Here is a 17,622-nt window from a genome sequence, read left to right on the forward strand (position 1 = left end):
AGCATCAACAAATCGAAGTTGGTCGTGTTCACTGTTCGGGGCTTGGATTTTGGCTTCCTGTATGATTTTTCTGGGCTTGGATTTTGTTCCGATTCCTGATATTAACTTCCTTGTAATTTGGTTTAAATTCTTTGAATTTAGCTCCATGGGACTTTGGGTATTTCTGATATTACTGTTTTTTAACATTTTTTTTTTTTTTTTAAATTTTATATTTTTTTTATTGTAATAGACACGTGTCGGCTTCATATTGGGTGTGGCGTGACTAACTAACTTAATCTGTTAACCTAGTGGATGGAAAATTGGTCCAGGGAGTGATTTGTAATTATTGTTTACAACGAGGACCTCCCATGAACTTTTTGAACCACAGAGAGTGAAAAATAATAACGGCCAACATCAAGGATCAACGATGCAATTATCCCTTAACATTAAAAATAATTATAACCGTAAATATAAGAAAGTGATTTTTAACATTATTCTTTTTTAGTTGAATAATGTTATATCATATTTGTATTTCATAACTATCTTATAAAGTTGATATGACAGTCTCAAAATTATTGATTTTTTAAAAAATAAAAAATAGAATGACTAATTCAAAAGTTGATTGGAATTGCCAAATCAGCATTGTGTGATAATTGTAAGATAAAAATGCCGTGTATAGCATTGCTCTTCTCCGCTTAGTAATGTTTTATAACACATTTTAATCTCACAATTATTCACAATGCTGATGTGACAGACTCAATCAACTCTTAATTTTTATTTTTTTTTCATAAACAATAACTGATCCAAAGATTGGTTGAGTTTTCCGCATTAATATTGTGGGATAATTGTAAAATAACAATAAGGTTTCTAACATTACTCATTTCTACTTGAGTATTATTATATACTACATCTTTCTCCATTTCTAAATTAATTGGAGATGGACAGGAAAGATGATAGTGAACTCCAATTAATGGCTGGAGACAGACCCCAAGTGAATCCAATTAAGACTGGAATCAAACCACAAGACAAAAGTCTATATCAATTCTTTTCTTCCTTCTCATTCACGACCAAATGGTCTTTAAATAGAAATACAAGTAGATAATACCCAAGGTGATAATGCTTAAAGTTCAAATATTCAAATTCAAATAAGCTCTAATCCTAATTTAAATAATCTAATCCCAATAAGTTGGAATTCCATTCCAACTCAACTATTAAACCTATCTAATCCTTTATCCCTATCAATAATTGATGCGAGAATTCTGATTGGATGTATGAAAAATAGGGATGAATGTAGAAATGGAATGGAAAGATGATAGTGAACTCCAATTAATGGCTGGAGACAGACCCCAAATGAATCCAATTAAGGCTAGAATCAAACCACAAGACAAAAGTCTATATCAATTCTTTTCTTTTTTTTTTCTTTTTTTTTTTTTCTTTTTTTTATATCAATTCTTTTTCTTTTTCTTTTTTCTCATTAACGACCCAATGGTCTTTAAATAGAAATACAAGAAGATAAAGCATAAAGTGATACTACCTAAATTCTAATATTCAAATTCAAATAAACTCTAATCCTAACGAGTTGGAATTTCATTCCAACTCCACCTCTAAACCAACTACGTCTACTACTCCTAACAGGTCTCTCAACCCCTATAATCATTATTGAAATATAACATAACCTAGAAAGATAAAGATAATAAGCTAACCTAATTGAAAAGATAAAGATAATATAAAGATAAAGATAATATCTCATCACTAATGAGATAGAGACCAGCTTGAATTAATCCAAGTATTAGGATTGGAGAAAGACTCCTATCAATTCCGTCCCTCTGACACGACACTTGTCCTCAAGGTCGAAATAATTTTGCAGCTTTGCTTTTCTCCTATGGATTTCTTCATGAGCGGTGTTTGGCTGTTCAGTGGTTGTGCAGCTGGATCTATAAACTCCTCATCCGCTTCCTCGGTGGTCTTTTCACATGGTGGTTTCCCGTCCATCTCTAGCTTCTTGAAAAGAAAAACTCTGATAGGAATCTGTGTAGTTTGCGAGAGGATGATTTTGTGTGGGTTTTGAGAGTTGGGTTTTGTGTCATTGTCACGGGGATGAATAGTTGTGTTGACTGCGGATTGATTGTGGGTTTTCAGCGGTTGGATTGGTTGTGGGTTATCGGTGCACTGGGTCACGGGTTGGATGAGTGGGGTTGACTTAGGCGATGAAATCTGCACCGTGTTTTGCAGTAAAGATTCTCTAGTGTTGGAAAAACCCTCATTGAGAGAACTTGCAATATTCTCCAAAGACTTTTTCAGATTATCAAACCCCTTTTTAGTCTCTTCAGCAAGCTTTGAAATGCAAGTTCAAGCTTACCAATTCGGTCCTTGTTGGTCGACATCCTTTGATACCAATTGATGCGAGATTTCTGATTGGATGTATGAAAAATATGGATGAATGTAGAAATGGAATGGAAAGATGATAGTGAACTCCAATTAATAGTTGGAAACAGACCCCAAATGAATCCAATTAAGGCTGGAATCAAACCACAAGACAAAAGTCTATATCAATTCTTTTCTTTTCTTTTTATTGATAGGGATAAAGGATTAGATAGATTTAATAGTTGAGTTGGAATGGAATTCCAACTTATTAGGATTAGATTATTTAAATTAGGATTAGAGCTTATTTGAATTTGAATATTTGAACTTTAAGCATTATCACCTTAGGTATTATCTACTTGTATTTCTATTTAAAGACCATTTGGTCGTAAATGAGAAGGAAGAAAAGAATTGATATAGACTTTTGTCTTGTGGTTTGATTCCAGCCTTAATTGGATTCACTTGGGGTCTGTCTCCAGCCATTAATTGGAGTTCACTATCATCTTTCCATTCCATTTCTACATTCATCCCTATTTTTCATACATCCAATCAGAAATCTCGCATCAATTGGAAGAAAAGAACAAAGACAGGCATGTAAAATGAAACCTAGGAAGTTTCCATCAAAGTCATTGTAATAAAAGGATTCTGTTATTCATCAAAAAAAAAAAAAAAAAAAAAAAGGATTCTGTTGATTAATTCAAAAGCAAGATTAGAGAAAATGTGATTCAGCATGCAGTCATCTTTAACGAGATCAGAATTATTATATAAAACGTCACACAATACCAAGTAGCTTCCAAGTAGCAAAGAATTTGCATCAATTTCCAATATCCAATGCTCTTACGAAAAAATTAAATTTGCCGATATTCTCAGTTTTAGAGAAAGCTGATTTCTTTCTAGCTTTAGCTTAAACAACTCCACAAACAACAATGGCTAGTTTATATGCAGTACTTGAAGGCCGATTCAAGAGAATAGAAACAAATTTCATGTGAATTATCCTAAGCAGTGAAAGAAAAGATAAAAGTAAAAGAAAATAAAGTAGAATAATAAGAAATAGAGATAAGGATTTTATATGGTTCGGTCGATGACCTAGGTCTACAGGATAAAGCCTTAAGGCTACATTATGCTCTTATTGTTTGATTAATTTACAATACCAATGATCCCTATTTATAGAGATATAGAGAGAATACAAAATGATATGTAGAGAGAATATAATCAAATTAGAATTGAATATATTCAAATTTGATTTAATTATAATCAATTACAATTAATGAGGATTAAATCAAATCCTTCAATATATGGAGAGTTCCGTAATATACGGTATCAATATATTCTCTAACATCTCTCTTCAAACTCAAGGTGAAAGATTTTGAAATCTTGAGTTTGTATTTTTTTTTTTTTTTTTTTTAAATATAAATGTTGGGTCAGATTGGAGAAAAACTTTCTTCATCTTCTTCTTCTTTGAGCCAACTGTGGGCTAAATGTTTCTTCTTCTTCTTGGTCTTTCTTCTTCTTCTTCTTCTTTTTCTTCAAGCCAATTGTGGGCTAGATGAGCCGGGTAGCAAGGCTTCAAATAGTACCTCAAATGCTAAACACATGATGGATCATCTATGGCCAAAGAAAATGAGTCAATTATGGGTTGAAACGGACATGAGTTTTAGAGAATACCTCAAATGCCCAAAGAAAAGAAAGGTGGGGCCATCCATGGGCAGAGCCAGTCCCCCCCAAGTTGGGGGGGCCAAATTGAAAAAAAAGGTTTTGGGAGGCCAAAATTAGAAAAAATAATAAAATTTGGGGCAAAATTTTAATTTTTTTTTTTTTTTTTTTTTTATTTTTTGTGAGAACCTTGGGGCTTGGGGGGGCCCAAGCCCCAAGGTGGCTCCGCCCCTGGGGCCATCTATAAGCCAATGAAAAATGAGCCAACTATAGGTTAAAATGGGCATGAGTTTTAAAGAATACCATAAATGCCAAAATAATATGGACCAACTATGGGCTAAAATAAGAAGCCAACAATGAATTGAAATAGGCCTGGATTTGAAACAATACCACAAATGTTATATACAAGTAATGGGCATGCGGCAACTTTGGCCTCTTTTATGGGCTTTTTTTTTTTTCTTTTTTTTCTTTTTTTTTTTTTTTTCCCTCTTTTGATTCTTGATTCCTTTTTTTTTTTACGGTTTCCACTTATCTTCCCTCATTTTTTTTTTCTTCATCATAAAGATCATCATTACACATAAACAACCCTATTGAAACTTGAAAGACTTATGTCTGCGCCGCACAAACTTCTCCTTTTTTTTTTTTTTTTTTTTTTTTTTTTTTTTTTTCACACCTTTTCTCTGAACAACAACCAGAGGGGCAACAATTGTCTTTACCAACAACAGCTACAAGAAGGTGACAGGAATAAAAGCAGATGCGATCGCAACCTTAAAGAGGACGGTGGGCCTGATGGACGGCTAGCGAAGGAGCGGTAAGGTGGTGACTGTGACGGTGAGGAGAAGCTCTACTTGCGATGGGCCATGGATGGAGGGAGGAGTGACCGCCGAGGCTGGGCCTGTACAATCGAAGGAGGAGGCGCCGGATCTGAGACGTGGACGATGGCAGAGAGACCGAGCTCGGTTGTGAAGGGTGGAACTCGACTGGGCCTTGTGGAGAGTAACAGTAACGAAGGAAGATCTGATGGTTGTTGTGTATGAGAGTGATTTTTTTTTTTTTTAATATATAAAATCAAAACAAAATCAAGAACAAAGCGAGGGGATTTTGGTTTGTTTAGTCTCCAAATGAGACACAGGTGACGTGGGTTGGAGTAAAACTTATCCCCTACTCACGCACACCACTTATTTGACAAAACACAAACCAAAGGGAAATGAAGAAAAACAAAAAAGAGAAGCAAAAACAGGTTCTGTCGTGAAAAAAAAAACAAAACAATGGAGTGAAGTTTTTTTTTTTCATCAAATGAAGTATGCAAAATCTATGATGAGGAGATTTGAAAACTATTAAGGAGAAGGCAATAAAACAGAATAATAATAAAAGAACTCACATGACCTTGAATCGAATGCTAGCATTAGCCTTTAGCTCTGACACTATGAAAGAAAAAATAAAACTAAAAGAAAATAAAGTGAAATAGTAAGAAATAGAGATAAAAGAAAAAAAATAAAACTAATAGAAAAAAAAGTGGAATAGTAAGAAATAGAGATAAGGATTTTACGTGGTTCGATCGATGATCTACGTTCATAGGATAAAGCCTTAAGACTAAATTATGCTCTTATTGCTTGATTAATTTACAATACAAATGATCTTTATTTATAGAGATATATAAAAAATAAAAAATGGTATGTAATGAAAATATAATTAAATATAATTAATGAGGATTAGATTAAATCTTTCAATATATGGAGAGTGCGTAATATACTGGATGAATATATTCTCTAACAAGCAGTTAGCAACAGGCCTACCTGCCAATCTAGCAAATTGATTACAACATTCTCGATCTGCCTGCCCATTTGCGGGTTGGAGCTGCTGTAACTCTTGCGGACTTGAAAGCTCAAAAATTGTGGCAACCCTTCTCTTCTCACCAACAAAAATGCCTCCCTCTTCAATATAGAGATCGAGGACTTATTAAGGCGATTGCTGTAAACCCCGTAACCAAAATTAAAAACTAAGAAAGTCGGATAACATTGATGGCAAAATTAAGATGACTCATGCGTTGACAAAAATATATATAGTGAAAACCACCAAAATCCTCACAGGGGTCATGCACAACAATGTACCCAATTTTTTTTGTGCTTATTTTGATCTACGAAGCATGGAGCACACAATTATATAAAATTAAACCACAAGCTAATCGTAATGTAGATATACAAAAGAACAAGAGAAGGTCCTAAGGAGCTTACAAGACCACTCATTGGCAAGTTGTCGATGCTGGTATTCCATCCTCTCTCCACATGCAGCGGCAGTCATGACCTCTTTGCTTTTTGTCCAAATCCACACACTCTTCGATTTCTGGTACGACCCAAAAGACGACGGCGTCAAAGAGGAATGAGAAGCACACATTGCGACACAAGAATTGCGTTGCAACAGCAGGGTTGCCTTGTAATTGTTAGCAATCGATGAATGAAAATTGACCCATGAATTTAATCTGAAAAAGTTCCATTTGTCTGCGGATATTATTCGATTTAAGAAACATTAATTCCGAAGTAGAAAGGAGGTGGAAAAGTTGAGTAACTTGGAATGAGATGAAATATGGGTAGATGAAATTTACTTACGTGGAGCTTGAGCCAGTTAAGAAATGGTGGTGCCGAACATCGGAATAACCTGCATTGAGAGTAAAGCAGGTGAACTGTGTGGGCATTCGGACTAAAGAAGCAGATAACAGCACAAACATCACGCTTCTTCTTCTTCTTCTCGTTTTGATTTCTTGATGTACAGATTTGAATATGGATCGTTTTCTCAGGTGACGTCAGGTCAAGTTGGGTCTGGCATTCAGCACCACCAGAAGAAAAGGAGAAAAGGAAACTACGGCCGTTTAATAACCCCCTCCCCTCCCCTCCCCTCCCCTCTTCTCCCCTTGCGAGGATAATTTTTTTTATTAAGCGAAAATAAAAAATAATTAATGTGATATAAAATAGGAAGAATTTATGTAAAAAAGTGGAAAAAAAAAATTATATTGTAATAGATTTTTTTATTTAAATAATAATAATAAATTATTGATGTGATATAAAAAGTAAAAAAAATTAAAAATGTTTTGAAGTTGATATTTTTTTCGAGTTGCGAAAATAAGGGGAGGGGAGGGGAGGGGAGGGGAGGGGAGGGGGGTTATTAAACGGGGTCTTGTCCATTCCTTAACATATGCAGCATTTTAGTTAATAAAAAAGCATTAGGAAATAATTGTGGAATAAAAATGTTATTTTAGCATTATTTTATTTTAGTTGAGTAATAAAAATGTTATATCATATTTATATTTCATAACTATTTTACAAAGTTGATATGATAGTTTCAATTAATTATTGATTTAAAAAAAAAAAAAAAAAAAAAAAAAAAAAAAAGACTACTCCAAAAGTTGATTGGAATTGCCAAATCAACATTGTGAAATAATTATAAGATAAAAATATTTTTTCTAGCATTACTTTTTTCTACTTAGTAATGTTTTATAACACATTTTAATATCGCAACTATTCACAATGCTGACGTAACAGTCCTGATCAACCATTGATTTTTTTTTTTTTTAAACAATGACCGATCCAAGGGTTGGTTGAGATTGCCACATCAATATTGTGGGATAATTGTGAAATAAAAACGTGGATCTAGCATTACTCGTTTCTACTTGGCCACCTAAAATGGGTTTTTTTAATACCATGTGATTCTCACATTTTTTATTTTTAATAATATTAATAAGAAAACATATACTTCTCACATGTTAAGAAACATTTGACAATTTATTAAATTGGTTTGTATGAATGAGTTACAGACTAATTTGTAGCTCATTTCTGTCTTGCTTATATTCAGATGTAATTTTTGGCATGTTTTGCCATTTCAAATCTTTGTTGGACCACATTAATTCTATGTATATTGCTTTATTGTATTTATTATTTTATTTTTAATCATGTACATGATATATATGCCTATATTAATGTATAAAATGTAACATGATAAAAAAAAAATAATAAAAATAATAATAAAAAAAAAAGCTACAACAAATAAAATTACATAAATTTTTATGGAATTATAAGTCTCATACACAATACTTATTATTCATTCAAGTTCATCAAACAATATTATACAACTTAACAAAAAGCACTTCATAATTGACTATCATCCCCTGATCTAGCCATATACATTTCATGGTTCTTTAGCTGCCATAGTGAAAATACATGTAAAGGATTGGCTATTGGCTTCTTTTGATAAAGAAATTATTGAGACACACATTTCATTATAGGCCGAGACTTTGGTTTGGTGTGTACACATGCAAATGCTATTGTAGCGACAAGAAAAATATCATTACAACTAGATGATTTGGAGGTGGTAGACGTTGATATATGCAATATCCCAGATTTTAAGACAGAGCGTCTTAAATAGAATTTAAGATCTATGGCGATTAATTCACACTTTTAATTACTCGATCAACATTATTCTAATAATTGCCTATTTATGCGCCACCCTTTTAATTGATTAATAGACAAACCTAAATATCTGGTAAAATTAGTTGGGATAATAATATTCTTAATATTATTAAATGAGAATATTTATTGGAATAATATTATTTATATATAATATTATTGTGTAATATATAATGTACCTAATATTATTTTGGCCTAATATTATTCAGTGTAATAATATTATCAGAGTAAGAATGTTATTCAAAAAATAGCACTAATTATAAAACAAACCAGGTTCAAAACAGATTTAAAATTATACCCTAATGAGAAATTAAAATGATAAAGATCTAGGTCCTGTTTGGTTTGCGGAATAGACCATTGGAATGGAATGATTATTCCATAGGAATAACCATTCTTTTATTTGGTAGGGGTCTATTCTATGGAATAACTATTCCCTTTCGAAGAGGAATATCTATTCCTTGGAATAAAGAATACAATTTCCAAAAAGAAAAAATTCATTTTTTTATTTTCTTTCAAATCTTTTGTTTTTGTTTTTGTTTTTGTTTTTTGTTTTTTGTTTTTTGTTTTTTGTTTTTTTTTAAAAAATATATATATATAAAAACTAAACCCCATAGTGGCTGGCCGACCACCCCAATGGGTTGTTGGCCAGCCACTATGGAGGGCCAGGGGTGGTCACCCCCCCCCCCCAAGCATTCTGGGGGTGGTGCGACCACCCCTGGAGCAAATGGGGTGGCACAGGCCACTCCCAGTTCTCTCGTTGGGGGTGGCCGCGGCCACCCCCATGGTCCCTCGAGGGTGGCCTCTGGCTCAACTGTGGGTGGCCGGCCACCCACCAATTTATTTCAATTTTTTTTTTTGTTTTTCGTTTTTTTGTTTGATTTTTTTAAAAAATAAAAATAAAATAATATAATGTATGATTTTTTTAATAATTTTGTTTGAATTCCGATTAAAATGTGTGAATTATTACCAAACAAAAGAATAAGAATAGTCATTTCATTTCGTAACCTTCTATTCCTAAGAATAATTATCCATTTTTCTAATAAAATGATCGTTTTACGAACCAAACGGGGCTTTAGTGGAAAAATACCTACGGATTAACTAATCTGTGCTGATATTTCTGAGGAGATTCGATGGATCATTTCTTCTAGACACGCCAATAAATTAACCCCCTCCTTGAACAGAAACTCGCACCATCAGTGTTAATCACTGAGCTATTCCTTCTTCTTTTCATATATTTCTTTCCTTTCTTCTTCATTATTCTTTTCTTCTTCTCGGCAGAATCCGGGTGAGAAACTGAGATTAAGAGAGAGAGAGATGAGAGCTGAGGGAGAGAAAAACACAGAGAGACTAAGCGAGAGGGAGAGAATCCGGGTGAGACCCGACCAACCCAGACCCACGTCCGTGGGTCGGCACCGATAGTCGACCGGAAGCCCGATTTCCGGTGGGTCGACGGCGGGCTGACGGCGTCGTCCAGCAGAGCAGGGGCAGTGAAACCCGTGACCCGTGTGTGCAAAACCCGAACGACCCATCAAACCCGAAGAAGACCCGATCAATGGTGGTCAAGGCCGGCGATTTCTGGTGTACGTCCTGGGAAGCGATTTCCGGCAGTTTGGAGGTGCGATTCCGGCGACTGGGCTGAGGATCGTTCCTTTGACAATTTCTTTTTGGTGGTTTTCTTAGCTTTGAACGGAAAATTATCAAGGTAAACTTAGTAATTTCTTGTAATCTGTTTTGAGTTATTTTGGGTGATTATTAATGGATTTTTGATCAAATTTCGATGCTCTGTAGCCGATTTAATGGGTTTATTTTGAATATTGGTTGTGGATGATTCTTGGTCGTTTGAGGTGTAAACTGTGGATTATGATGGGTTGTGGATTGTTCCTGTTTCGGCCAGTGGGTGTGTGCTCTAGCAGTAGTGAGTTAGTGTCTTGTTTTTCTAGGTGGTGTTTCGGCCAATGGATTATGTGGGTGATTTTTGAAATGATTTTTAAAGCTGGATTTATCCACTGTTTTAAGCAAAGCGATTGTGACATAGAATGGGTTTTGTTTCCATTCTCTCTTTTTGATTCCTTATTTTTATCATAGTTGTGCATATAGTAATAACAATTATTAATAAGCACAATGGCTTTACATAGAAGAAATACACTTGAATAAAAATACATATTACTAATCCTGGCCTGGAACAATAAGTCCTTATTAACTGTGTGCCAACAATAAGCTAGAATCCTGATATGAAATCCTAGTAAGCTACATACTATTTTTTTGCTAATTTATGTCTTCTTTATATTATAATCTAATTTTTTTTTTTGCATGTTTTGCCACTGGAAATCTTTGTTGAACCACATTAATTCTTTCTATATTGCTTTATTGCATTTATTATTTTATTTTTAATCATGTACACGATATATATGTATGTATTAATGTGTGTGTATGTATATATGTATGTATGTATGTATGTATTAATGTGTGTGTGTATATGCATGTAACATGATTTAAAAAAAATGGGTACAACCAATAAAGTTACATAATTTTTATGGCAATACAATCCTCGTACACAATATTTTGTATTCATACAAGTTCATCAAACAGTACGATATTCAACTTAACAAAAAGCACTTCATAACTGAGTTTCATCCCCTGATCCAACCACATACATCTCGTTCCTTAGGTGCCATAGTGAAAATGCATGCAGAGGCTTGGCTATTGGCTTCTTTCGAGAAAGAAATTCTTGAGACACGCATTTCATTATAGGCCGAAACTTTGGTTTGGTGTGTAGACATGCAAATGCTATTGTTGCAATAAGGATAATATCATGTGCAACTAGTTGATTCGGAGGTGGTAGACGTTGGTCTAATATTTCATGTAACATCACATTTTGAGAAGACGACGATAATAATGAAGTTAGGAGTTCCGTTGGATGTTTTCCCATTAATATTTCCAATGCCATCACTCCAAAGCTATAAACATCGCATTTTTCAGTAACTTTCATGGTATAGGCCAACTCTGCATATAAAAAATTAAAAAAAAAAACAAATTAAAACTATTACAAATGTAATAACCTTTCTTTCCCTTTCTCCCTTTTTTTCTTTTGTATATTTTTTAATGTAAAGAAGATCGTCAAAACTTGCATTTGCATAAAAAATCCATAGTGAAAATGGTTGTTTGCGACCATGCATGAGTCGATTCAAATAGTTAATGACAAGGTAACCCTACTACCACAAATATTGAAAAGATATTTGTTCCACATGGCTACTTATATTTTTTTGAATAATAGATTGGACTTAAAATAAAGACATAAATTTTAGCAAGAAAAGAATAGTTCACCTGGGGCAATGTAACCGTAAGTTCCCGCAACTAATGTTTGATTGGAGGAATTCGGATCAAGAAGTTTAGCTGTGCCAAAGTCAGAGACAAAAGCCTCTAGTTTATTGTTCAATAGAATATTGTTACTTGATATATCTCGATGAACAATTGCAGGGATGCACTCGTGATGCATGTAAGATAAGGCGTGTGCGGTGCCTTTGATGATGTTTACCCTCTTGCTCCAATCTAATTCCACAGCTTCAATGTCGTCATTTAGGACACAAAACAAACTTCCCTTTTCCATGTACTCATAAACCAAAAACATACATCGCTTATGCAAACAAAACCCATAAAGCTTTATAATGTTTCTATGCTTGATCTCTGTTAACACCTTTATCTCGTTCTTGAAACTCTTATCAAAAGCTGGATTCTCAGCCTCTAAGTGATGAAGCTTCTTCAAGGCAACTACTTTTCCACTTGGTAGTTCTGCTTTGTAAACACTACCATAACCACCTGTCCCAATACAATACTTAATGTCAAAGTCCTCAACCGCTTGAATGATGTCTTCATATGCAATCTTTCCATCATAATTCCATATCGAGAACAAGTTTCCATTCTTTCTTTCCGTGGAGATAGATTGGGTTTTGTTGACTGCACGTTTAGACAGGAAAAAACAAAAACCCCCAAAGACTAACAATCCAAGGAAAATGCTGATGGGTGCAATGATTTTTACTTTGGGTATAACTGATTTGTTACTGGCTAGGGGATGTGAGAGGGAAGGAGGAGAAAGTGGAAGGGAAGGAGGGTAAAATGGAAGGCAATTGCGGAAACCCACGTAGTCACCGCATAAATCCTTGTTGCCAATTAACGTGTCATATCTATAAAATTGATAATTGTTTGGTATTTGACCCACCAAAGAATTGTATGACAAGTTGATATTTGTTACAGAAGTGAAAGATTGGGGTATGCTGCCTGAAAGATTATTGTAGCTAAGATCCAAGACCACTAAAATTGCTAAACCCCATAGTTCAAGAGGTATTTTTCCACTAATAAAGTTATGACTAAGGTTTATAGTAGACAACAAATGAAGGTCTTGGATCTGATAGGGAATGGTTCCACTTAAGGAGTTGTTGCTCAATAGCATGTACTCCAGCAAAGAGCAACTGGTTAGCTGAGTAGGAATTGAGCCAATGAGATTGTTAGATTCGAGAGTGAGATAGATTAGGTTCTTCAAATTCCCCATTTCTCCTGGGACATAACCACTAAGGTTGTTATTCTCGAGGGACAAATTTCTCAGATTCTCCATATTACCTATTTCTGGGGGAATGGAACCATCAATTTGATTGTTGCTGAGAGACAAATATTCCAAATGAGTTAGATGGCCCAGAGTAGAAGGGATTGAACCACTAAAGCTGTTATTCTCGAGGGACAAATAAGTCAAATTCTTCAAATTGCCTATTTCTGGGGGAATGGAACCATCAATTCGATTGTTGCTGAGGGACAAATATTCCAAATTAGTTAGATGGCCCAGAGTAGAAGGGATTGAGCCACTAAGGCTGTTATTCTTGAGGGACAAATTTATCAGATTCTCCATATTGCCTATTTCTGGGGGAATAAAACCATCAATTCGATTGTTGCTAAGGGACAAATATTCCAAATGAGTTAGATGGCCTAGAGTAGAAGGGATTGGACTACTAAAGTTGTTATTCTCGAGGGACAAATATTTCAGATTCTCCATATTGCCTATTTCTGGGGGAATGGAACCGTCAATTAGATTATGGCTGAGGAGCAAATATTCCAACTGATTTAGATGGCCCAGAGTAAATGGGATTGGACCAATGAGCATGTTACCACTTAGGCCGAAAAAGACAAGATTTTTTAGCATCCCTATTTCTGAGGCCATAAAACCATTGATTTGATTAAAACTCATATCCAGAGAGGTGAGATTGGTTAAAAGCCAAAGAGATGAAGGGATTGGTCCAATGATTAGATTATCAGAGATGTAAAACGAAACTAAGTGGGTGAGGTTGGCAAGAGAAAGAGGTAACTTACCTGTTAGATTATTGTAAGATAGATCAAGGTAGGCGAGTTTTGAGAGAGTACCTATCTCAAGTGGAATATTCCCATGAAGATTATTAAAGGACAGATCAAGGTGAACTAAATTAGGGAGGGAAGAGAAGTTGAGTTTTAACTTATCTGGTGCACGGAGCTGATCAGCTATTTCAATCTGAGTGACGCTTCCATCAGCGTTGCAAGTAATACCATACCATTTACAAGGAGGATTTGAGGTGTTGCTGGTGATGGCACTTCCCCACCACCCACTCTCCAGCAGAGCCTTTGCTTGTAGTCGTAGTAGTGCCGATGGTTCAGATGCAGACACAAAGTGAGCGGCACTTTCCAAATATGTTCCATACAAGAAGATACATGCTAGGACCACAATGAAAATGGAAACAGAGGGTTTCATGTCTGCAAGTAGAGTTAGTAGCTAGTGTACGTATGATTGATGAGAGCAATGGCAAAAGGGTTGATTGTTATGTACATGCAAGACTCGGGATCGGGGACACTTTAATAAGAAAGATCTGAAGGGGCAAACAGCAAACTTATGGTCTGGGAGCATTTTAATTGGGTTGACGTTGAATGAATCCGTGCCAACGTAATTCTCACGGAATTCTCGTCTTTTTGAATCCTATCGAACTGGAAATTAATTTTCCTTCCACATGCATTATTTTAATCGTCTTGGAAATTTCTTTTGGAATCCAAAGTGTATGATTAACGTTAGCAATGACGAAGGGTTGATTGTTCTGTCATGCATGACTCGGACACTTTAATGAGAAAGATATAGACAGATCGAGGAAGTGTGAGAGTTGACCCAGAAAAAAGGGCCGGAAGTGAAGGGTTGGACCAATTATTTTTGGGGATGAGTGCGAACGTGACTCACGGCAATCTTACCGTAATTTATGAGCTGGACATTGCGCCATCGCTGTTGCCGTTGGATGAATGTTGACCACTGGGATTAGTCTTTGCGTGCATATATAATACGGTCCAAGACGCGCGCGATTGCCAGGAAGAAATACATTCTAAAAACTTTACATGTATTTTGAATACCTGTTATTCTGCATTGACTTTTCTATAATCGATCTATGAGCTTTGGAATTTATGCTGCTTTTTGTATGGTTTTTTTTTTAATTATTTATTTATTTTATCATGTAATTACATCATCAACGAATTGCAAACAACAATAACAAAAAATAGAAAAAAAAAGACAATCAAATACAACTAAAAAACTCAAACTAGACAAACAACTAAGACCTCATTACACCATAAGGAAAATAGGATTGTGAAAGTCGAGTAGGAATGCAGCCAGAAAAGGCCGTGGCCCAAAATGATGGATAAAATCATCGGGAGTAAGAGAAACTCATGTAACTCAACCCTTTACTAATTTCTAAAAAAATTAGAGAGACTAAGAAGAGAAAACATAACAGAAGCGAAATCTTCTTCTAAGATGGTAAGTCTAAAACCCAACCAGATTGGGTTAGGAAGAAGCTCAGATTTGGAACAACGGCAACAATGAGCATTTGTGGGGAGTGATCCTCTTTGCAAAGAAAATGACGCGTCCAGCTTTTCATGCATTCACGAGGATATTGTTAGAAAAGATAAACGAAAACAGAAAAACAAAATACTCCTAAGACGCGTTACAACGTCGCTTTTCTTAAGAAATTATTTGCCCCCACCAGAAAGGTATGCAAAAAGGTTACAGCAAATATTTCTCCATGATACAATGGAGCTCAGAAACCTCTGTTTGTTTAATTGCGTTTTGCACTAACGAAAAATTAAACTCGAACACTTTCAGATTTTTCTATTATAGCAAGAGACAGACTGAGACTTTTTTAATTTTAAATACAGAAGGTACCAGAAAAAAGCATTGAAGATAAAAGAAATTTTGTTATTTCTTTTATTAAACACTGTACAACAGTTATTTCTGATAACTGGACAGCAGTTACTTCTGTATAATATTGAAATAACTGCTAATCCAACCGTCCATAACTGCTTAAGTAACAGTCATAAACTGCTATTTTTACAGACACTTAAATCTGACCATCAGATCAAATAACTATCTATGATTGATTAATAATAACCATTAGATCGTTATTAATTAATCTCAACCATTAGATCAAATGTGATTTGACCTTACAGTTTATTTATTTGATTGTCCAGTAAATCCAACCACTGAATTTACCTATGAAGCATCATATGGTTTAGATTAAACCACTAGATCGATTGATCAGGACCATCCAAAATCGAAAGGTCATTACACATCTGGGAATATTTTAAATGTTTTAATTTATATGGATTAAAACTAAAATTATGGTTCTTTTGATAGTAAAATTTTATGTGATTTATATATTCATGCAATGTTTTATGTGTAATGGAGATGTTTTTTTAAGTTTCAAAATTAAATTATAATTAATAATCCCGCGCAATGAAGATGTTTTCTCTTTACATTTTTTTCCATTTTAAACTACACATCTGGGAATATTTTAAATGTTTTAATTTATATGGATTAAAACTAAAATTATGGTTCTTTTGATAGTAAAATTTTATGTGATTTATATATTCATGCAATGTTCTATGTGCAATGGAGATTTTTTTTAAGTTTCAAAATTAAATTATAATTAATAATCCCGCACATTGTGCAGATTATGAGCTAGTATATATTAATGTTCTCGATGAACTTTGTGGGCAATTCTCTTCCTAACATACTTGACTCTATACCATGTAGTTAGAGATGGCAATTTGTGTTAGGTGTTGGGTTTAGATCATGTCGAAGTTGGGGTATAAGATTATATATGTAAATTTTAATCCAATCCATTTAATTAAACGAGTCAGATTTCTCAACCTAACTTGTTCATATTAAGTTTACAAATCATTTAAAAAATTGTTAGCCCTATGGATGTTATCAATATCCTCTCTATTATACTAACATTTGTATATAGAGCTACGTACATCGGATTCTTGGTCAACCGGTTAATTATAAAATTTATGGAGAAAGTAAAATATCTAAGTCTTAAATGTCAACATATATTGTTTGGACAGAAATTTCCTACAAATCGGTTTATAGGAAATTTCATACAACCCACACATAAGAGTGACATTTATTATTTAAACATGTGAGAATCACATTTTTATTTATTAACGTTATTAAAAAAGCAAGTGAAAAGTACATGCTATTAAAATAACATGTGTTTCTCACATGCCAAAGAACACATGTCAATCTTACATGTAAATTATATAAAAAATTTTACAAACTGATTTGTAGAAAATTTATGTCTATATTATTTTACTCATGAATAGAATATATACATGCATGAGCTTATATATTGGCAGCTTCAAAGCTTTCCCAATTTGATTGACGTAATAAAGGGGGCAATGATTCTTGAAACCGTGTTTAATTTGTCCCTTGGAAGAAGGGAAGAGGCTGCTTACGTTGGTTTGTTTTCGATCTGCATGTACGATATACATATGAGAGCCCCAACTATAAGGATGGGCTGTAAAACTAGTGTTTTACAGCCTCCACTAAAAATTTAACACATCATAAAAACACTATACAAAATAATAGAATCAAAACATCATATCTTTAAGCCAAACGAAAACCTTCATCTCCAACAACTCAACAACTCGCCGGAAAACGCCCACTACACCAGTCACTGGAGAACACAAAAAGGAATCATTTTCACTCTCTATCTCTACAATCTGTTTGGTTGCTGAGAAAATCATGGCTTCTTAGAAAAATCTTGATCGGGAGGCTTTAGGAGGAGGCAGGCCGATGTCCTTTGGCTGATTTCAACGGCAGTGTTTGGGGGAGGAGGCG

The 17,622-nt window shown here is 34.5% G+C and overlaps 1 protein-coding gene across 1 annotated transcript; it reads right to left on the bottom strand.

Moving 5' to 3' along the window:
• Window positions 1-10,952: 10,952 nt before the first annotated feature.
• Window positions 10,953-14,393, bottom strand: LOC133859718 (probable leucine-rich repeat receptor-like protein kinase At1g35710). The gene is made up of 2 exons (XM_062295232.1): window positions 11,775-14,393; window positions 10,953-11,453 (listed from the first exon to the last, which is right to left on the bottom strand). Exons 1-2 carry the CDS (start codon window positions 14,215-14,217, stop codon window positions 11,068-11,070), a joined length of 2,829 nt encoding a protein of 942 aa, XP_062151216.1. The 5' UTR covers window positions 14,218-14,393; the 3' UTR covers window positions 10,953-11,067.
• Between the last annotated feature and the right edge of the window lie 3,229 nt (window positions 14,394-17,622).

This window comes from Alnus glutinosa, chromosome 2 (assembly GCF_958979055.1).
Source record: "Alnus glutinosa chromosome 2, dhAlnGlut1.1, whole genome shotgun sequence".
Classification (NCBI taxonomy): domain Eukaryota; kingdom Viridiplantae; phylum Streptophyta; class Magnoliopsida; order Fagales; family Betulaceae; genus Alnus; species Alnus glutinosa.

Excerpts from the sequence above, each read along its gene's own strand:
- LOC133859718 (XM_062295232.1), bottom strand. The coding sequence starts at position 14,217 with ATGAAACCCTCTGTTTCCATTTTCATTGTGGTCCTAGCATGTATCTTC. Across the intron at positions 11,454-11,774 it reads TTACGGTTACATTGCCCCAG|AGTTGGCCTATACCATGAAA; the intron begins GTGAACTATTCT and ends TTTTATATGCAG.